This window comes from Crocuta crocuta, unplaced genomic scaffold (assembly GCF_008692635.1).
Source record: "Crocuta crocuta isolate KB4526 unplaced genomic scaffold, BGI_CrCroc_1.0 scaffold113, whole genome shotgun sequence".
Classification (NCBI taxonomy): domain Eukaryota; kingdom Metazoa; phylum Chordata; class Mammalia; order Carnivora; family Hyaenidae; genus Crocuta; species Crocuta crocuta.
This window is the reverse complement of record NW_027530368.1, coordinates 12,603,086-12,624,898: the sequence shown is the minus strand read 5'-3', so window position 1 is coordinate 12,624,898 and position 21,813 is coordinate 12,603,086. Positions and strand designations below refer to the sequence as shown.

At 43.2% G+C, this 21,813-nt stretch overlaps 2 protein-coding genes across 2 annotated transcripts in view; one reads left to right on the top strand and one right to left on the bottom strand.

Moving 5' to 3' along the window:
- Positions 1–604: 604 nt before the first annotated feature.
- LOC144233489 (activator of 90 kDa heat shock protein ATPase homolog 2) lies at positions 605–18,004 on the top strand. Its single transcript, XM_077766454.1, has 9 exons — positions 605–897; positions 2,087–2,277; positions 12,071–12,156; positions 14,429–14,543; positions 15,582–15,670; positions 16,361–16,471; positions 16,854–16,955; positions 17,543–17,594; positions 17,734–18,004. The coding sequence occupies exons 1-9, from the start codon at positions 818–820 to the stop codon at positions 17,904–17,906; spliced, it is 999 nt and encodes a 332-aa protein (XP_077622580.1). The 5' UTR covers positions 605–817; the 3' UTR covers positions 17,907–18,004.
- Positions 18,005–18,547: 543 nt separating this feature from the next.
- Positions 18,548–21,813, bottom strand: part of USP34 (ubiquitin specific peptidase 34) — a 192,996-nt gene continuing 189,730 nt past the window's right edge. The window contains 4 exon segments of the mRNA XM_077766453.1: positions 18,548–19,793; positions 20,010–20,169; positions 21,025–21,168; positions 21,272–21,412. Coding sequence (XP_077622579.1) covers positions 19,186–19,793; positions 20,010–20,169; positions 21,025–21,168; positions 21,272–21,412 — 1,053 coding nt within the window. The 3' untranslated portion in view covers positions 18,548–19,185.

Sequence of the window (21,813 nt, the reverse complement as noted above, 5' to 3'; positions counted from 1 at the left end):
TTGTGTGTTTCGTGGTACCTCTTGTTTCCCCCCAGGTTACACTGATACAGATCTAAATGCGCTTGCAATCACATTCTTTGGTCATCAATGAAGGATTATTACGTGCATAAAATGTAAACATTCCTGAAGTAACTGATAATTTGGGAGCTTGTGCTGTTTGCGCAGGTGTTGGAAAGAAGTGAGAACCAGAGTGAACTAACTGCAGGAACAGAATATGATTACGGAGTGAAAAGCGCGCGCACGGCACCGACCACAGCGCACCATGCGCGCGCTCCAATTTAGAGCGTGTCGCACAGCCAGCACGGCGGTCAAGTGCTGCGGGCGCATCCTTCAGGACCAGGTTCGCCGAATACAGTTAGCACGGCCGCTGATAGCCTGCCAGCTGCATCCCCAATACCTCTCTCAGGTGTCCCTTACCGCCCCGGTTTCTTGCACTGAAAATAAATCACTGCAATAATAATAAAGAATCCTTAAACGGCGTCTCGGAGTTTTGCAGGCGGCGAGNTTTTCCGCATCACCCCTGCCTCCCAGGCCGCGCGGCCCCGCCCCGCCTTCGCGGCCTCCCCGCCCCTACACCCTACTGCACCGCGCGTCGCGGCCTCCTGGATCCCAGGCGGGAGGGGGGGGCTCTGGCTCACTCGGCGCCCCGCAGCGGGGCGGGGCGGCGCGCAGGAGGCGGGATTTTCTGGCACTTTCTGGGCGCCGCGAACGCTCGGATCCCGGGCTTGGAGGCCGGAAGCGCAGCTACGGAGCCGCAGGGCAGCCGGCGCCGAGGCCCTTCCTCATTCTCTGCGGAGGCCGCTCCGCCAGCACAGACATGGCCAAGTGGGGCCAGGGGGACCCGCGCTGGATCGTGGAGGAGCGGGAGGACGGGACCAACGTGAACAACTGGCACTGGTGCGGCCGGGGCTTTTGGGCCTTCTCCTCCGGAGCGGCGGGCGGGGTGGTGGGGTCCCTCTGCGAGCACCCGGCTCCCGGTGCCCTGCGGGGGNGGGCTTCCCCGGGGCCTCTCCGGCGGCAGCGCTTCCTCCTTCTGCACAGGTGCAGAAGATTTCCCCCTGCCCCCGCAGCTGCTCAGAGAGCGGCTGTAATAGCCCCCGGTGAGTCCGGAGGCCCGGGGGTTTCTCTCCATTTGCCTTTGGGACTTCAGTTTCCTCCTTGTGAAACTTCGTTTGGGCCCCACGAATGGTATCTGATTTACCTTTTCAACTTTGACAGGCTGTGACCTTAAGACTCCTCTCTACCCCCAACCCTCTTGATGTCTCTAGAAGTTAAAAAGAGCTAGAGTGTGCGTGTGTGTGTATGTGCGCGCGCGCCTGTTGGCCTGCGTGTAGTGGAAAGAACAGGAGTTTGGATCTTAGCTGTAGATCTAACTCGATTGGCCCCTGGTGAGCCCTGCCTTCTAGGAGTTTGAGCAGTTGCACATCCATTTTGGACGTCATCTGGAACACGGGCTTGATATCTGCCTCCTTCTCTGCCCCGGAGTTTCAGGGGCGATGCAGCATCATTGAGGACTGTGGTACCTCAGGGCAATCAAGATGATGTTGAGGCAGGTCAGGGCAGAGTAAAGCCGTCAGCCTGTGAGCGGCTTATTGAGGGAGCCCTGGCCTCTCCTTTCCCAGCACCGTCACCATGACACATCAGGTACTTCTCTCACCTCGTTTCCACTCCCTAAAATGGGAACATTTATTTGGGAAGACTGCATGAGATGATATATGTGTGAAAACACTTGATCATTTGTCTTGTTTGATTAAAATTATTTCAGTTAGGACTACCTTTTTGTATGGTCCAGGCTTTGCCCATGCGTTTCCAATGGGTGAAATGGCTAGACCCCCTACCCCCTCCCCCCCCAAGTAAGCTAGTGTTTTGAAGACAAAATACTACTTTACATGGTGGATAATGGTATCTTAAGGAACTGAGCAGGGGTATGAAAAGATGTTTGGTAGAAATCTGATTTGCGAAGCACGCTTGGAACTTTGAGGTCGGCAGGTGTTTCAAGGCTGCCTAAGAGGAAGTGGGCTGAAGTCACTGCCCTGATGCCGCAGCTGGGGTCTTCCATTCATGGCTCTGCCTTTCTCCCTGGCAGGACAGAGCGGGATGCCACTAGCTGGTCCAAGGGAAAACTCCGTGACCTCCTGGTGGGCATCATCGTGGAGAATGAGACTGGACGCGGTGAGATCAGTGAGCTGAAGCAGGTGGAAGGGGAGGCTTCTTGCAGCAGCCGCAAAGGAAAGCTGATTTTCTTCTATGAGTGGAACATCAGACTGAGCTGGAAAGGTAACGGGGCTCAGGGGACAGCTAGGGCTGGAGGCGGCCTTGGGGCAGAGTTGGTTCATTTATCATTCATTCATTCATTCAGCAGATATTTTTAGAACTCCTGGTATGGGCCTGGCACTTACTGGCCCCTGAATTGCTTTGTAGTTCCAGTTACCCTTCTGTCATGTCCGACAAGCTGGGGGCTTCCCTTTATCCATCACACAGCTACTTAGAGCTCTTTGATTGCAGCTGAATTCTTGTCTGCTAGACACTTGCGAGCCGTAGAGTTTTCTGGAGCTGTTGAAACACTCTTCTGCTAGACAGCTGCACGCGGACTCTTTTGGGTCCTTCCGGTCCTTCTCCTGAGTGAAGCCACCTATCTCTATCCTACAAAAATCGCAGGTCCCTTCCTTGTACTTTCTCCCTACCCGCTTTATTTCCCCTCCAAACACCATTATTTGGTTTCCTTATATGACTATTTAAGCATTTTATTTATCTGGTTCCCTTCCAATCCCCATTCATCAGGGCAGGGATTTTTAAAATACTCAGCTTTACTGAGTCTGATTCACACACCATATAGATCATCCATGTAAAGTATATAGTTCACTGGTTTCTAGCATATTCACAGACGGTGTGCAGCCGTCACTACAGTTGATTTTAGAACATTTTCATCACGCACAAAAACCCCTGTACTCACTAGCAGTCACTTCCCAGTGTTGGGCAACCACTAATCTGTTTTCTATCTCAGTGGATTTGCCTATTCTGGACACTTCTATGAATGAAATCCCAGAGAATGTGGTCTTTTGTGACTGGCTCCTTTTTTTATTTTTTTGTTTCAATGCCAGTATATTTCAATTAGTTTCAGATGTACAATATACGGATTCAACAATTGTATATATATTATTATTATTCATCATGATAAGTGTACTCCAAATCCCCTTCACCTGTTTCACTCACCCCCAGCCCCTCCCCTCTGGTAACCATCAGTTTATTTTTNATGAATGAAATCCCAGAGAATGTGGTCTTTTGTGACTGGCTCCTTTTTTTATTTTTTTGTTTCAATGCCAGTATATTTCAATTAGTTTCAGATGTACAATATACGGATTCAACAATTGTATATATATTATTATTATTCATCATGATAAGTGTACTCCAAATCCCCTTCACCTGTTTCACCCACCCCCCAGCCCCTCCCCTCTAGTAACCATCAGTTTATTTTCTATAGTTAAGAGTCTGTTGTTTGGTTTGTTTGTTTTTTTTCCCTTTGTTCATTTGTTTTGTTTCTTAAATTCTGCATGAGTGAAATCATATGGTATCTATTCTTTGACTTAATGTTGTTAGATGGATCTCGAGATCCATCCATGTTGCAAAGTGCAAGATTTCCTTCTTTTTTATGGCTGAGTGATATTCCATTGTATATGTATACCTCCTCCTCTTTATCCATTCATCTGGTGATGGACATTTGGGCTGCTTTCATAATTTGGCTATTCTAAATGATGGTAATAGATATAGGGCTTTATATCCTTTCGAATTAGTGTTTTCATTTTCTTTGGGTACATACCCAGTAATGTGATTTCTGGGTCATAGGGTAGTTTTATTTTTAATTTGTTGAGGAACCTTCACACTGTTTTCCACAGTAGCTACACCAGTTTGCATTCCCACCAACAGTGCAGGAGGGTCCCTATTTCGCCACATCCTCACCAATACATCTTGTTTCTACTGTTTTTGCTATTTTTAAAAAATTTTAAGTAATCTCTACACCCAAAGTGGGGCTCAAACTCATGACCCAAGATCAGGAGTCCCCCACCCTCCTGACTGAGGCAGCCCAGCGCCCTGTTTCTTGTATTTTTTAATTTTAGCCAGATGTGAGGTGATCTCTCATTTTGGTTCTGATTTGCAGTTCCCTGATAATTAGTGATGTTGAGCATCTTTTCATGTGTCTGTTGGCCATCCGTATGTCTTCTTTGGAGAAATGTCTGTTCATGTCTTTTGTCTGCTTTTAAATTGGATTATTTATTTTTTTGGTGTTGTTATAAAAGATTTTTATTTTTTGAAAAATATTTTTTTAGTAAGCTCTGCATCCAGTGTGGCACTCAAACTCACAACCCCAAAATGAAAAATCACAGGCTGTATTGACTGAGCCAGCCAGACACTCCTGTAGAAGTTCTTTGTATATTTTGGATACTAAAACCCTTTATTGGATATATCATTTGCAAATCTTCTCCCATTCAGTAGGTTTTTAGTTCTGTTGATTGTTTCCTTTGCTGTGCAGAAGCTTTTTATTTTGATGTAATCCCAGAGTTTATTTTTGCTTTTATTTTCCTCGCCACAGGAGACATATCTAGAAAAGTGTTGCTGTGGCCAGTGTCAGAGAAATTACTGCTTGTGCTCTTCTAGGAATTTTATGATTTTTGGGTCACACATGGAGGTGACTGGCTTCTTTCACTTAGCATAATGTTTTCAAGGCTTGTCGTGTTGTAGCATGTTTCATTCCTTTTTATGCTTGAATGGTACTCTCTTGTATAGATATGGCACATTTTGTGTATTTGTTCATCAGTTATGAACATTTGTGTTGGTGTCATTCTGTAGGTCATTTGGTCAGGGATGGATTGGTTTTGTTTCCAGCCCCAGATCACTGTCCAGAACGTTGTGTGTTTGTTGAAAGAGTAAGTTTCTCCTGTGGTGTTCCTGGCTGAGAGACCGTCTGGGCTCAGTGAATACTTATTGAAATAATCATGGATATGAAGATAAAGGGGAAAAGGAAGAGGAGGGGAGAGGGAAAGATCTAGTTCTAGAAAATTGTACTCAGAGTTTGGGCCACTGCCCAGGAGTCAGCTCCTTTCTTAAGAGTTGGGTTAGAGAGTCCCACGGTAAGCTGGCGCTGGGCTTTTGCCCTGCTGGCCACTTTGCTAGAGCCGGGCTTGAGCCCGGGAAGGTGCTCTACAAGTGTCAGAAGAAGTCCACTCCCTCCTGGGACTTTCTGGCTAGAGGTTTTCTCTCTCATTGTCTATGGCTGGCTGGACATAGCAGGATCTGGCCCCTTATACCCCACCCCACCCCCGGCACAGGACTCTAGTGTCCCAGGGAAGCTCGTGGTCTTGTGTCTCTTCTGTCTCCCTCATGTCAAAGCGGCAACTGCCTCCTTTGTGGCATGAGACTCAACCACTCCAAGGCTGCAGCCGAAGGGCAGGCTGAGGGTGCCCCGCTCTGACCCCTTGTGCTTTTCTCCTCAGCAGTGAGCCCCAGAAGTGGCAAGTGAGACCCTCTGGTCAAGAGTCAAAACTCTGGTCTTTTTTTTTCTTTTTAAAATTAAACTTTAATTTTTTCCCACCTTAACTGAGACACAGTTGACTTACAACATTGTATAAGGCTAAGGTATATGGTCTGATGGTATCTATCATTTGTGTATATATATACACACAAATTGTGATATATATATATAAATGATCACAATAAGGTTAGTTAACACATACCTCGTATAGGTAAAATTTTGTGTGTGTGTGTGTGTGTATGTTGAAAACTTTCCAGATTTATTTTCATTAGCAACTTTCAAATATACAATATAGTATTGTTAACTGTAGTTATCAGGCTGTGCATCGCATCCTCAGAACTTGTTCCTGTAACTGGGAGTTTGGACCCTCTGTTTCCTCTGACCACCTTCAAGACCACTGGCTCCCTGCAACCACCAATCTACTCTCTGCTTTTAGGAGTCTGGTTTTTTAGATTTCACATATAAATGAGCTCATATAATTTTTGTCTTTGACTTTTTTCACTTAGCATAATGCCCACAGGGCCTGTCCATGTTGTTTGAAATGGCAGGATTTCNTGTGTGTGTGTGTGTGTGTGTGTGTGTGTGTGTGTGTATGTGTATATAACACCACATTTTCTTTATCCATTTATCCATCAGGGGATAACTTAGGTTGTTTCCATGTGTCAGCAGCTATAAATAGTACTGTAGTCAACATGGAGGTGCAGATGTCTCTTAGTGATTTTATTTCCTTTGGATATAAGTAAAACCTTGGATTGTGAGTAACGTTTTGTGAGCATTCTGCAAGATGAGCAAACATTTCTAATAAATTTTAACATGATAAACGAGTAACATCTTGCAGTGTGAGTAGTAGGTGATGCCAAATGTCACATGGTCACAACTCATGACAGCTGAGCCCACGACAAGCACAACTTGAAATTCCCTTTGATATATAAATGCTTTGAATTACAAGCATGTTTCTGGAACGAATTATGGTTGCAAACCAAGGTTTTACTGGTATACCCAGAAGTGGGATTGCTGGATCATATGGTGCTTCTGGTTTCAATTTTCTGAGGAACCTCCATCCACTTTTCACAGTGGCTGCATCAATTTGTAGTCCTACTGACAGCATGCAAGTGTTCCCTATTGTCCACATCCTCACCAACACTTGTTATCTCTTTCTGAGCCTAGTCTTTCCAGCACATATACGGCGATACATGATTGTGATTTTTTGTTTTTTAAACTTAAATTTTTTTTAATTTTTGAGAGAGAGAGAATGAATGAATGAAGGAATGAATGAATGAATGAATCTCAAGCAGGCTCTACACCCAGTGCAGAGTCCAAATGGGGACTTGATCCCATGACCCTGAGATCATGACCTGAGCCAAATCAAGAGTCAGCTGCTTTACCCATGTGCCCACCTCATTGTGATTTTGATCTGCATTTCCCTGATGATTAGTTTGTTGAGCACCTTTTCATGTACCTGTCATCCATTTGAATATCTCCTTTGCATAAGTGTCTATGTACATCCTTTGCCCATTTTTAATGGGATTATGTTTTTGTCAAGTTTTAAGAGTTCCTTTTGCATTTTGGATGTTAACTTCTTATCAGATAAGGTTTGCAAATATTATCTCCGTTTCTGTAGGTTGCCCTTTCAATTTGTTAACTGATAATTTTTCTTGGCAGAAGCTTTTTTGTTTGAGGTGGTCTTACTTGTGTTGCTTTTGTTGCTTGTGCTTTTGGTTTCAGATCCAAAAAGCATTGCCAAGACCATTATCAGGGAGCTTTTCTCCTCCTTCTAGGAGTTTTATGGTTTTAGATCTTAACATTTAAGTCTTTAATTCATTTTGAATTAGTTTTTGTGAGTGGTATAAGACAGGGATCCGGTGTCAGTCTTTTGCATGTGATTATTAAGTTTTGCCAGTATCATTTATTTATTAAAAATTTTTTTTTAATGTTTATTTATTTTTGAGAGAGAGACATAGTGTGAGCAAGGGAGGGGCAGATAGAGATGGAGACACAGAATCCGAAGCAGGCTCCAGACTCCGGGCTGTCAGCACAGAGCCCGACATGAGGCTTGAACCCATGAGCCATGAGATCATGACCTGAGCTGAAGTCGGCCACTTAACCTACTGAGCCACCCAGGTTTTCCTGTCTCAAGTTATTTTTAAAATTCCTTTTTGATTTCTTTGAGCCATTGGTGACAGGAATGTTTTATTTCTGTGTATTTGTGAATTTTCAGCTTTCCTCTTGTTACTAACTTCTAGTTACATACCATTGTGGTATGAAAAGATACTTAACTGTAATTTTTATATTTTTGAATTTGTTGAGACTTGTTTTGTGTCCTAACATGATTTATCCCAGATGATGTCGTGTGGATCTTTGAGAAGAATGTGTATTCTGTTGCTGTTTAATGGACTGTTCTGTTTATGTCTGTTAGTTCCATTTGGTGTATAGTGTTCAAATCTGCTGTTTCCTTATTGATTTTTTGTCTGGGAGATCTCTCCATTGTTGAGCGTGGGGCATCCAACCATTATTGTGTTGCCATTTATTTCTTATTTTAGTTCATCTATCATTGTTTGCTTTATGTATGTAGGTTCTTCAGTGTTGGGCACATAAAAATTTACAGTTGTTATATCTTTTGGATGAATTGATCCCTTTGCCATTATATAATTACCTTCTTTTTTTTTTTGACCACTTTTTCCTAATATTTTGCTTAACACAAGCATAGCTACTCCTTTTTATTGGTTCCCATTTGCTTGAAATATCTTTTTCACCCCCTTACTCTCACTCTCGTACTAAAGTGAGTCTCTGTGTTCAGGCAGCAGATTATTGGATGTTGTTTCCTTTATTTCTTTTTAATCCATCCATCCATTCTGTGTTTTTTGATTAGATAATTTAATCAGTTTATATATAAACTAATTATTGACAGATAACAACTCACACTTGCCATTTTGTTTTCTGCTTTGTAGATCCTATGTTTCTGGCTTCTTCTCTTGCTGTCTTCTTTGGTGATTTCATGTCTTTTTGTGGTGGTGTGCTTTGACTCCTTTATCATAATCTTTTGTGTACGTACTACAGGTTTTCCTCCAGTGATTTTCCTCCGGTGGTTACCTGAGACTTATACGAAATATCTTATATTTATAACATGCTATTTAAACTATTAACAACTTTGATAGCATACAAAAATTTATGCTTCTGCTTTCCTCATATTTTAGGTTCTTAATGTTACAATTTGCATATTTTTATATTGTGTATCTAGTAACAAGTTATTTGTAGTTAGGGCCATTTTTAATATGTTCATCTCTTTTAAAGTAGAGTTGTAAATGAATTATGCAACACCATTACAATAGTAGATGATCTAACTTTGACCATATATTTACTGTTACCAGTGAGTTTTACACATTCTTATGTTTAAAAAAATTTTTTTAATGTTTGTTTATTTTTGAGAGAGAGCATGAGTGGGGGAGGGGCAGAGAGAGAGGGAGACACAGAATCTGAAGGAGGCTCCAGGCTCTGAGGTGTCAGCACACAGCCTAATATAGGGCTTGACCTCAAGATTGTGACCTGAAGTCCAATGCTTATTGGCCAACTGAGCCACCCAGGCGCCCCTCACATTCTTATGTTTTTATGATGCTAATTTCAAATGACCTTTCTTCTAGCTCACTAGTTCTTTCTTCTGCTTGGTCAATTGAGCTGTTGAAGCTTTCTGTGTAGTTCTTTAGTCATTGTATTCTTCAGCTCTGGGATTTCTGTTTTGTTTCTTTGTAGTACTTCTCATTTTGCTCATGTATTGTTCTCCTAATTTTATTTAGTTGTCTGTGGGTCCTTCTAGTTAACTAAACTTAAGGTTTGAAAAAAAAACACTTTGAAAAATGTATTTATTTCTCATAGAGACAGTGTGAGCAGAGGAGTCAGAGAGAGATGGAGACACAGAATCTGAAGCAGGCTCCAGGCTCTGAGCTGTCAGCACAGAACCTGACGTGGGGTTCAAACCCACGAACCGTGAGATCATGACCTGAGCCAAAGTCAGATGCTTAACCGACTGAGCCACCCAGGCGCCCCCTTAAGTGTTTTTTTTTAATTAAAAAATTTTTTTAAATTTATTTTAGAGAGAGAAAGAGTGAAAGTGGGCAAGAGAGGCAGAGGGAGAGAATCCCAAGTAGGCTTCACATGTGTAGAGCCTGACCTAGGGCTCAATCCCATGACCCTGGGGCAGTGACCTGAGCCAAAATCAAGAGTTGGACACTGAACCAACTGAGCCACCCATGCTCCCCAAGAAGTTTATTCTTTTTTTTAAAAATGTTTATTTATTTTTGAGAGAGAGAGAGAAAGTAAGGGAGGGACAGAGAGAGAGAGACACAATTTGAAACAGGCTCCAGGCTCTGAACTGTCAGCAGAGAGCCTGATGTGGGGCTTAAACCCATAAGCAGTGAGATCATGACCTGGGCTGAAGTCGGACACTCAACCGACTGAGCCACCTAGGTGCCCTAGAGGTTTATTCTGAATTGCTAATCATATAGTTTATGGATCTCTATTTCTTTAGGATGTGTTTTTGGAGCTTTATTAGTTTCCTTTGGTGGTATCTTGTTTACCTGATTCTTCATGAGCCTTAGTTCCTTGCATTGGTATCTGCACATATAAGTGGTTTCCTTTTCCAGACTTTACCAGTTTACTTCAGTAGGTTTCCTTTTCCAGACTTTACCAGTTTGCAATCATGGTAGGCAGGATATGTTGGCAGGGTCTCTCTTTGGGTGAGGCCACTGCTCATGCTCTGAGGTTAGGGGTCAGGGCTCTACTAGCTGGGCCCTTGGTAGGGTGGGTCTGCTTATTGGGCTCTGTGTTCAATCAGGGCTGCTGGGCAGGCTTCCCAACTGGGTATAGTTGTTGGCTGTGTTACATGGTCATGTGGGGTCACTAGTTGGGCTCGATAGTTACCTCTGGTTGGGTGGGGTCACTGGATATATTTCCTGGAAAGGTAGTGCCACTGATTGGGCTGGGCTATGGGTGGGTCTCCATCATTGCTCCTAGTTGGGTGGGGTCTTAGGCTATGTATCCTGATCGGATGGTTCTGCTTGCTAGACTCTGTTCAGGTCAGGCCACAGGCAGGGCTTCGTGATTGGACGTGACCTGAGGGTCTGCTCTGTGATCAGACTGTGTCCCAGAAGTCTGCAGGGTTGGCTTTGAGATCAGGTAGCCACTGGCTGTGCTCTGCTGTTGAGCAGCATTGCTGGCTGGGCTCTCTGGTGGGGTTGGGTCTTCAGCTGTATCCTGTTGTTGGTAAGAGCTAGGGACTGTGCTGTCTCTTTGGGTAGGGTGGCTGTCTGGGCTCCCTGTGTGGACAAGGCCATAGGCCGTGTCCAGCATTTGGGCAGAGTTGTAGGCTGGGCTTCAAGGCTGCTTAGGGACACGCTTCAGGCTTCCTGCTTATATGAACCAGAGGCTATGTTGAACAGTCGGGCAGGGTGTTGGTTTGGCTTCCTGCCCAAGTGGGGCTAGAGGATGGGCTCTGTGGCTGCTCAGATTCTCTGGTCAGGCTTCCGTCAGCAGATTTGCTTCTTTGCCTGGGTGGGGTAGTAGAATGGGCTCTATGGCTGGTTTCAGCCATTTGACTAGGAATCCAAATCAGGCATAATTGCCAACCAAGCTCCCTGGCCCCATGGGTAACGGCTCAGCCCTGCAGATGGGCAGAGTCAGTGGCCGGGATCTTTGCTCCTGAACTGCTGCAAGCAGGAACGCGGTCCAACAAGATCTGAGTGCTGGTTATTGGAAGCCCTGCCCCCCCTTCATTCCCAGTGGTCCCTGTGAGCTGAGACCCAGGCGGACTTCCTGGGAAGCATCCCACAGTGCTAGGGGATCTGGATGTCCACCTTTTTCCTCACTGAAGAAACCACAGCTCTGTGTTGGCCTCAGGGAGGGGCAGTTTGATCAGTGTTATCACTTCTTACCCTTCTCATTTGGCCCTTCTTTGTCTCTGGTCCACAAGGGTGCATCTGGGATTCTCACAGCGGTGGCTTGTCTGTGGATGGCTGCTAGTTGGTCTTGTGAGGGGGAACGAAGTTGGGAGTAACTACATTGTCATCTTGATGTTGTCATTGCCATCGGCAGTTTGGTATTGAAAGAAATCCAGCTGCGTGGGGTCCACACACAACTTCCCTAAGTCACAGCCTCCCTCACGCTTTCCATGACCAGAACTTCTTGCCCCTTTCTGGCCTCCCATCTCTTATGTGAGTGCTCCTTGGGACAGCCCTTTATCCTGCTTTGATCCTGGTAAAGAATATTGGAGGAAAAGAGAAACATTGGTTAAAGGCCCACTTCCTGTAGTCTCATGCTGCCAGCTGGCCCTTAATTTTGTGTGCACTTTCATCGGGTGGGTTTTTCCTCCACCTTTGCTGTTTGCCTGTCTCTGTTGTGGGCCAGGAGAACACCTGTATACTGGGAAGCCTTGAGGCTGCCTTGTCACCATCTGTGGTGCACCTTGTGGGGAGGGCGGACTGTTCAGTTAAGGCAGTTTCGCATAAACCAGTTGTTACTTTGCAATTGAAGAATGCATTTTGTTCATTTTAGGTGTAATTAAAGAATCCGGTGCAAAGCACAAGGGATTGATTGAAATACCCAGCCTTTCTGAAGAAAATGAAGTAGATGACACCGAGGTGAGGTATCTGATAGTTTTGGTTGGTTTGTTTTTAAGTCCAGGCTTCTGCTATCTATATATGTTGGGCATTTGAAAACCTGTTTAACAGACTTTGTGATTCCTGTGCGGTAGTTTTGGGGTATTGTGTAGGGTTTGTTTGCCAAGAAGGTTTGCTCTACTGAGCGGGGTGGGGGACCAGTGTGGGGTGTGGAGTGGAACCGTGTAAGAAGAGGCGGCCCCAGACTGCCTCATGTACCAGGCGTGCGGCCCCGGCAGGTGACCACACCTTCCACAGCCTCTTCATCTGCAAAGTGGGACTAACTTGTCTTTCAGGGGTGGCATCAGATAAACGTGACAGTGTATGTACGGTAAAGTGCTCAGGCGGATGCACAGCTTGCTGAATGGGGTTTTGTTTCTGCATCTTTGCTGTTTTCCTTTAATTGTGAAAGTTTTCAGCCTTTAGCTGTGATTTCTTTTGATTATATTGCATGGTTTGTCATAAACTAGTCAGTCTGTGTTGCTTTTGACTGGCTCTCCTAGTTCTCCTGGGAGCTAGAGACTTGTGGAGCCCCCAGGCTTGGTTTTCAGGGATTGCCCTCTTGAGCTGAAAGCTTGGTTCTGGGGAGGGACCATTTGTACAGCAGCCATAGTTTCCAAACCAAGATAGTTTGACAAAGGGTCTTTGATTTGTAAACATATTTAAATATGAAGGCTTACAAAGATATAAAAATTAAATCAAACTGGGGCGCCTGGGTGGCTCAGTCGGTTGGGCGGCCGACTTCGGCTCAGCTCATGATCTCATGGCTCATGGGTTCGAGCCCTGCGTCCGGCTCTGTGCTGACAGCTAGCTCAGAGCCTGGAGCCTGTTTTGGATTCTGTGTCTCCCTCTCTCTCTGACCCTCCCCTGCTCATGCTGTCTCTCTCTCTCAGAAATAAAAAAAAAAAGTTAAAAAAAAATTAAATCATACTGAGAAACATAACCTTCAACTTGCCTTAATGGTTATAAAATGCTATATAAAAGTGTGGCTGTCTTGGGGGCCTGGGTGGCTCAGTTGGTTAAGTGTCTGACTTCAGCTCAGGTCATTTTCTCACAGTTTGTGAGTTCGAGCTCCGTGTCAGGCTGTGTGCTGACAGCTCAGAGCCTGGAGCCTGCTTCAGATTCTGTGTCTCCCCTTCTCTCTTCCCTTCTCCCGGTCTCTCTCTCGAAAAAGAAAAAAAATTGGTGGGGGGGGGCTGTCTCAGACATCTTCAGACATGTGGTTGATACCTTTAAGGACTGATTTCATTTCACTGTATTCAGATCCAGCTGAAAAGTTTTTCATCAGCATATTAAACTGGTCTTTTAGGTTCAATCCTTGGTGGCATTACAGAACAAAGTAGGTCCCAGGATCTGGGACCCTGCCCATCTCAGGTGAATCATGGGGACATGAAATATGTTAAACCAACATCTCTCTCTATTCTGAGAATACCACAGAGGCATTGCCAGAGCCAGAATGGCCTTCTGATGCTTCCCTCTTCCTATCTGCCTCCTTCTCCCCACTCTTACTGTCTCTTTTCCTCCCTCCCCCGATTCTCCTCCCTACCAAAAAAGTGCAATCCAAGGCCATGTTGTGTGGGAACTAGATTTTCCTAACTACACTGGCTTTGGGGTACTAGACCAGCGCTGTTCAATAGAAAAACACAATGCAAGCCACATACGGAATTTAAAATTTTTTAGTAGCCGTATTAAAAAAGTTAAAAGAAACAAATGAAATTTTAATTTTTTTATTTAACCAAATATGTAAAATACCATTTAACATTAGTTATCAAAATTATTGGGATTCTTTTACAATCTTTTTTTGTACTAAATCTTGGAAGTCTGTTGTGTGTATTGTTTTACACTTGTAACATATCTCAAATCAGACCAGCCACGTTTCAAGTGCTCAATAGCCAAATGTGGCTAGTGGCTACCATACTGGACAGCGCATTTCTAGACCCTGATAAAAGCCATGGGGTGACTATGTCATCAATACATACACACACATATACACGCAACATTTTGCATGCAAATTAAGGGGTTGACATTTCTAAGAAGTCCACTCAAGATTTGGCCACCAACCCAGGCAGTGGACCTTGGATTAAAAAAATCCTTACAGCTTCTCAAAATCTGTGGAGAAACCTGGCACATCTCTCTCACCTCCACTTCTTCCCCTTCTCTCACCGTCTTACTGCTTCTCGCAGCCATGTGTCCTGATCTTCTAAGAGTACATCAAACCAGATTTTTCTTAGGCATGTATTTTTCTGATTTGTAGGTGAACGTGAGTAAAAAGAAAGGAGATGGGGATATACTGAAGGATCTTATGAAAACTGCAGGCACCGCCAAGGTCAGGGAGGCCCTTGGAGATTACCTGAAGGCACTTAAGACGGGTAAAGAAGGCAACCCTTGTGAACCAGAGGGTCCCTTTTCTAGTCACCCAAGTTCTGCTCCGTACTTGGATTCCTCGGTTAGGGTGAGGTCTGCGGCTTCAGAAACGACTCTTTATGCTGCAGGATAAAAACTAGTCTGGAGGTCGAGAGCTAGGCATGAGTTAAGAGCATGATTAGTGACTGTCGGCATTGTACACATTGTGGACTGTTTTGCCTACAGAATTGCTAAGACTTTTCTGGAATGATAATTTATTCAGTTGTTTGTATAACTGTTCAATGTTTACCTTCCCTGCTAGACTGTTACGCTCTAAGGGGGGCATGGAAGGTGTCTTGTTGACTGCTGCATCTCCAGCTTCTAGCACAATGCCTGGCACGTAGTAGGTGCTTATTAATAAATCTTTGTTGAATATTGAATGAATGAAAGGTATTACACGTATAGTTGAGATTTACCTAGATAATTCCTACACTGCGTGGAAGTGAGGTTATTGTCTTCTTCCCTAAATTAGAGAAGTTACCAGCCAGGCAAAACGACCAGTGGGGCCTGGATGTCTGCACCTCATTCTCGGACTCTGTTACCTTGAGTGTCTGGGCGTTGGCACAGATTGTTCTAGGGTTGCCACTTTTCTCTGGAGAGCACGCATGTGGCTGGCTGGCCCGCAGGCTTGAACGCTGTGAGGCCGAGCATTGTGAGGTGACGGTGAAGCAATTACGTGTCTGGCTTTGACGGTTGGAAAGGTCATAAAGCTGTCAGTAGTTTTATAAAATAGAGCTTTTTGGAAATAAACATTTGAAAATTTTACTCAAGAACTAGATAGAAATGAGGCATTTGAAAAAAGGCATACTGTTGCTGTGGAACTCATGTTCATAATTAGTTTTACATGTAAAAATACATGGTCTTGAAACACTCATTGATCTAGGAATTTTTTATAAGTATCAGTTTTCTTATTTTCTTACATGCTGTTTTGGATTTTCTGCCTGCTGGTGCTGAAAGGGAACAAAGTTTTCTATCAAAATCATTTCCTGTATGTTTCTTTATAGAATTTACAATAGGAATGATTTTATCAACGAAAACCATGGCAACTCAGGAATTGACAGTTAAGAGGAAACCGAGTGAGAATGCCTTGCAGGTATGAGCTGTGGTGGCCAGTGCGTACGGAGGGAAGAGGAAGTGCTTAATGAGAAGGTTTCAAGCTCTCAATGATGGAGAACTGTAAAGGCTAGTGCAGAGGGCCAGTTCGTCCATCTTTGCATCCCTTGCCATTTTGGGGGGAAATGATGAACTGACACTTTCATCCTTGAGGGAAAGGCATGTGTAAACAGGTTTTCTTATGGGATAAATACTGAATTTTATTCAAGACAGAGCTCCGAAGGCAGGGTTTTTGGTAGGTGGCAGATTACAAAACCTGGGTGATAGTGTGATTCACCCGCCACAGTGGAAAACACCTCTCCAGACTTTTGGATTAGGAGGTTTGGGATCCCATTCTTGGGAGTCAGGTGGTGGGGAACTGACACCCTTTGGCCTTCAGTGCGGTCATTGTCCTTCATCGGCTAGAGGGCCTCATGTACATGTCCGAGTAGGATTTGGGGTGTTAAGCCATGGCCTGGGAGCTCTTGAGCTCTGTTTCACAGTAACTGGGACTGGTGGTGCTAAAAAGGGTTTTCGTGCTTTTTCCATGGGTCTGGAAGGTGTAGTGTGGAATTTGGGGACATTTGGTGTTTTGTGAAGACTGAAAGACTGAATTTTAAATCTAAGTAGCTCTGTCTCCTGGCACGCCGTTCAGTTGTCCTTGGGAACATCTTCTCTTCTTGAGATTCAGGCCTCCTCTCCGACGGGGCTGGGTGTGAGGATCCCCATGGTGGCACTGCGCATGACGGAGCTGTTTGACACAACCGTAGAGCAGCTGTACAGCATCTTCACTGTGAAAGAAGTCAGTAACTTGACATCGGGAGAACGTGTGCCACTAAGAACTGGAGCCGGTTTTTATTTTCCCACATAGCTATGTTTTTAATGATTCAAGAGACCTAGAATGGTGGCGATAGGGGTCTTTAGGAGAACTTCTGAAAAAAAATTTAAGGGGGTAAAGGATGGGCATTTTTAGGGAAATATATCCACATTTAGGGGATACAATACTGAGTTTTCTCCTTCAGAAGGGGAGAGAAAACTGTAGGTAAAAGCTACATATTCAGGATTAGAAAAAAACCCCAAAAAACTCCAAACCACAGCGATCATTTTAATACTTTGCCTTTAGGTTCAGAAGGTGATAGGGCATGATGGAATAATATGTCTCTTGTTATATTTTGCTTGGTTAGTTGGTGCAGAAATTTTCTAAATCTCCTGCTGTATTAGAAGCTGAAAAGGGAGGGAGATTCCAAATGTTTGATGGGAACATCACTGGTGAATACGTAGAATTGGTAAGTAATCTTTAGGGATAAAGAAAAGTAAGCTGGGACGGACTCTCCTGTTAATATTGCTTTTTAAAAATCTGTGCTGTTTTTAACTTGTTTTTTATCTTAGTGCACAGAAACTTGAGAACTTTATAAAGTTGGTTATAGTAAAAAGTTCATTATTCGGTTGTAGAACAAATAAATGTTAACAAATACTAAGTAGTGATAAAGATGGAGCCTTACTTTGTCGCACAGTACTTGTACTGGTTTTAGAAGAAATGTAATTCGACTCTTAGTCTAGAAGTTTCACATTTCTGCCACCTAAATCACTAGGGTCTGTGTTGCCCAACGTCCACTGCCTCACCTTTGACGTCAGCCCAGTTTTGGCTTCCAGTGTCCCTGTACTTCTGTCCTTGATGTTACTGCCGTTAAAGACAGTGTAGCACTTAGAACAATGGATTCTTAGTGGTGCTGGTGTCTAACCTCAAAGATGGGACTGTATGTTTTCATGGATTACCCTTAGTACCTCAGGAGTTTTAATGAAAGGATTTTCTGTGTTGTTAAGTATTGGAAGTTTTAAAAGATGTCTTAAGGGATCTCTCCTGTGTTTTTAGTTGACAAATAAAAAGATCGTCATGAAATGGAGACACAGGAACTGGCCAGAAGGTATGTTGGCAGTATCCTTTGTTACTAGGGTTGGGAAACACTCAAGATTTCTCACCCTACCTCCACTGTAAAAAGCCAGTAGTAGTACTGTATGGATAGTTTTCATAATGCGATAATAAGCTGCTTATTTTTCTTCTAGAACACTATGCGACAGTTGCACTGAATTTTGTGCCTGCTCCAGGGCAAACGGAATTGCAGTTGGACTGTAAAGGAGTTCCTGTCTGTAAAGAAGAAGGCATGAAATTCTGTTGGCAGAAACAGCATTTTGAAGAAATAAAAGGTTTACTGCAGCTGACCACCCTAAATGGTTGAATTAATTAGAAGATTTTATAAGGGCATTACTTTTTGTAAGCAGAGTATCAAGTTTACCTCTTCCCTATTAATCCTTTTAAAAAAGATGACACCTCTAATTTATACTGTATGAAATCCATGACTCTTACAGAATTCAAAGCATTGTTTGAATCTTTACTACAACTGGAGTCTCACTGGGTTAAAAGTAGCAAGCAACCTGGAAATTAGGTGTTAACCTTATCTCCCATAGATGCGCCTCTGGGTACAGAGTTGAAGTTTCCCACTAAAGCTTGTCCTGGCAAGCCACTTTCAGCCGTAGTTTTAGTTCGGGAAGACAAAAAAAAAAAAAAAAAAAAAAGGCATGTCGATACTGTTCCTTTATTTATTTTACTTCAGGGTTTTTAAGGTCTGTAGCTCTTAGCAGCCACGTTGCGTTCAGAAGCATGTTGCAGTGAGGTGCCTTGGGCCTCATCATCAGGCTGCTCCCTGCAGCGGTTATAGGATCCAGGTGGAGGACTGACAGGCTGCTGGGCAGCTTCCGTTCTGGACGCCGCCACCACTAAGGAAATAATAGAATATAACGGAGAAGTGCTTCCCTCCCGCTCACAGTGTCCTCGTTACTTTCATCTGACGAGACTAAAGCAATGTTAAATGTAAACAAATGAAAAGTCATCACAATCAGTTTAATTAAGTGCACAGAATAGCAATCAGTCATGTCAATAAAAATAAAACAATTATTTTTACATCAAGTGTGCTTTATTTCCTCCACAGGTATTCTGTTAAATAAAGCACCATTTATATACTGCCAGGCCACAGCTAAAGAGGATTCTTTACAGAATCAAATTTCTTGTGGTTGTTCCGTATACAAGTAAACTTAATTTTGATAATAAGAACCACAGCGATCGGAGGCGACCTGCCTCTATTATAAGGTACAAAACTGGCACAGAGGACACCATATTATACACAGTAAAAATGCTGTAAGTTTAAATTACATTGTACAGGGCCAGGGAACCCTGTTCCTCCCAGACAGCCATATTAAATGAAAGCCACTACAGTGAACTCTTAATTACATAAAACATATCCGTTATCTGATTGCCCTTTAGAAAGTATACTGAAGATGCAAATTTTTTCATCTGGAATTCTGCCTGACCAAGAATTAAGCCTATAAATCTATCTTGCCATTCAAGCAGAGAGCACTGGACAAACTGAAGCACAAAAACAGAAATAAGCAAAACTTATACAAACAGCTTTGGGGGTGGGGGGAGAAGGGACCTTAAAAGTAGACATGCTACATCTAATGTCAAGAAGCAGCTTGGTTTCCTTTGCCAGATATCCTTGTGACCACATGGATCGTAGATTCAATGGTCCTACACAGAGTATCTAAGATGTCGTGCTGCTGCATGTGACTAAAGAGTCCTCTGGAATGGCCACAACTGAGTGATAAAGCAGCCTCAGGGTCCTGGGAGGGCAAAGCTTGACCATCACAGCTTCTCAAATCAGCTAAGTCAGAGAGAACTGCAGAGATAGAAGTGGAAGGGAACTCAGACTCTTCCTCAGCTAGGTTAGAATCCTTGGTACATTGGAGGTCCTTAAATTCTTTACAGTCTTCAAATCTACCTTCATTGGACTGTTCTTCTGTATGCTGTGACCGGATACTTGACATGTCTTCAGAAAACGAAGATGGAACTTCCATTCGATATTCCTTAACAGAACTATTTTCAGGGGAAGGAAGATCTTGCTCGGTTCCTGGATCAATAATTGAAGAGTCTCTTGTCTCATTGTCTGAAGTGCTAGTTGGGGTCAGGACCTCCCTGGTTTCTGTTTTCATGTCGCTGATACAGCTGTCTACAGTGTGCTCCTCATCACTGCTAACACGCCTTCTTTTAACAGGAGTTGCCCCTTCATCATCTGTAAAAATGAACATCATTCTCTGAAAGGAGTCCTTGAGATCACACTGGGGAGGGCCTGGGGGCGAGGGGGTGCGTTTGTGGCAAGTTTTGCTTTTAGTATTTATATGTAGGAGACCTAACTGAATGGACAGCTAAAATAAAGTGAGTCACACCAAGTGTAGTCTTCCCCTCTCCCACCCCAAAGGTGTAATTAATAGTAGTCCATAAAGCTAACCTTTAGTTTTTCTTTCTTTGGCTTCTTGCTCTTGGAGTGAGTTTCTCTGCTGCAGACAAGTCCTGCATTTGCTTAAAAGCTCTTGCAGAGTTGGAATTAGAGCTGGGTTTAATTGCTTGGGAGTGTGTACTGACAGGAGCAAAGCAAGTGCACGCAGATCCTAGAAAACCCAGACAGGAACTGGTCAAATTCTAAAGCTAACATTTCGACACAGCTGTTTACAGTTTAACTCATGTTTACTTTTCTGGGAATCCATTCTGGTTTCTTCTGCATTTTTAGAGAATGCTACAACTAGAAAGCCAGCATTAGGATATACTGTTTTTATTGGTTCAAAGTCACTAATAGCAATACTTTATGTATCATGCTGCTAATCAGGTCAGACTGAAGACTCCCAATAGTTTTCTGAAAATGGAAGGGGGAAAAAAACCCAGAACTTTAGGAATTAAAAGGCCCTGAATTATCCATAAGAAATGAAGGCCTCAATCTAGAAATCAGTTTCTCAAATAGGCTGATTTCTGGTGAATGTCACAAATAGTAAAGTCTTATTTAGCCCTGCAACCTGTTCTGGCATCTAAGCAACATTTTGTTACTTGGAAAACTGCTGCTGGACATGCGCTAGCGTCCCATTATTGTATAATCAGGGCATCCTGGAAATCTATACAAGGCACCTAATTCCCGAGCTTTCATTAATCTGATTCTTTCAGTTATTTATGAGCCAGAGGCAATAACAGAAACATCACAAGTAGTGTTTTCAAAAAAAATGTAAATAGAGATAAAAGGAAACGTCTCCTCTTAATGGTCTTACTGCCCTTAGCATTTAATGACATTCACTCATGTCTTCCAAGGTAACAGAAAGTGTACTACACAAATCAAAGACATAGTAAACACACATTTTTATGAATTTGGTTAGTTTTTCCAGAGTTTGAAGAAGTTTCGGTAGTAAAATCATACTAAAGCCAAAGTTGATTTAAGGCAAGTTCTTAAGTACATGGCTATTCCCTCCTATAGTTCTTACCCCGTTTAAAGAAGCACTTGCTTTGGAAATTTCAACTCGGTTGGTGAAATCAGATTGCATATTTTGATACTGATTTATCAAGTTTGTAATTAGGGTGCTGATCAGATTGGCACAGTTTGCTTCAGAAAACACTTGACCTTGAACCTGAAAAAAAAAGATAAAAAAAATCTCCAAAAGACCAACATAATGAAAACACAACCATTAACTAGGTAGAAGTAATACAATGAGTTCTGAAAGTAGGACGTACCTTTAGAAGGAAATGTGTCATGAATGTGTAGACAATGTTGTTGTTTAGGAAAGTTCTTTCATCCATCAGGATACACTTAATATATTCTGCAAAAACGGGATCTTCACACAAAAGCTTGATGCAGTTTTTTGACATAGCAGACTACAATAGGGGAGAAGAAGTACTGATGGTTGAGCACTGAAATAACTGCAAGGCTTACACGCTGCTTATGATGAACATCTGAAGTCATTTTAAGTCCTTTCAGAGACCACTTGAAACTCCAGTTACAGTAACTGTTCTCCCGATAAACTAAGTTTTAGTCACTTAGACTCTACATGTGAATATAAGAGGAAGAGACTTCTATAATAAGTCTGAAGGGCCAAAAAGGAACAAAGAGGTTTCCGAAGAAATGCACCTTTATTATCTAGCATTAAATGAGGGACTAAGGACTGGACAAGTAAGACCAGCAAATAGGATGAGAATGTCTTCAGGACCAATTAATGGAGAATAGGTAACCAAACTATATGTAGGAAAAGGACAAATTTTAAGAAATTTCCCAAAAG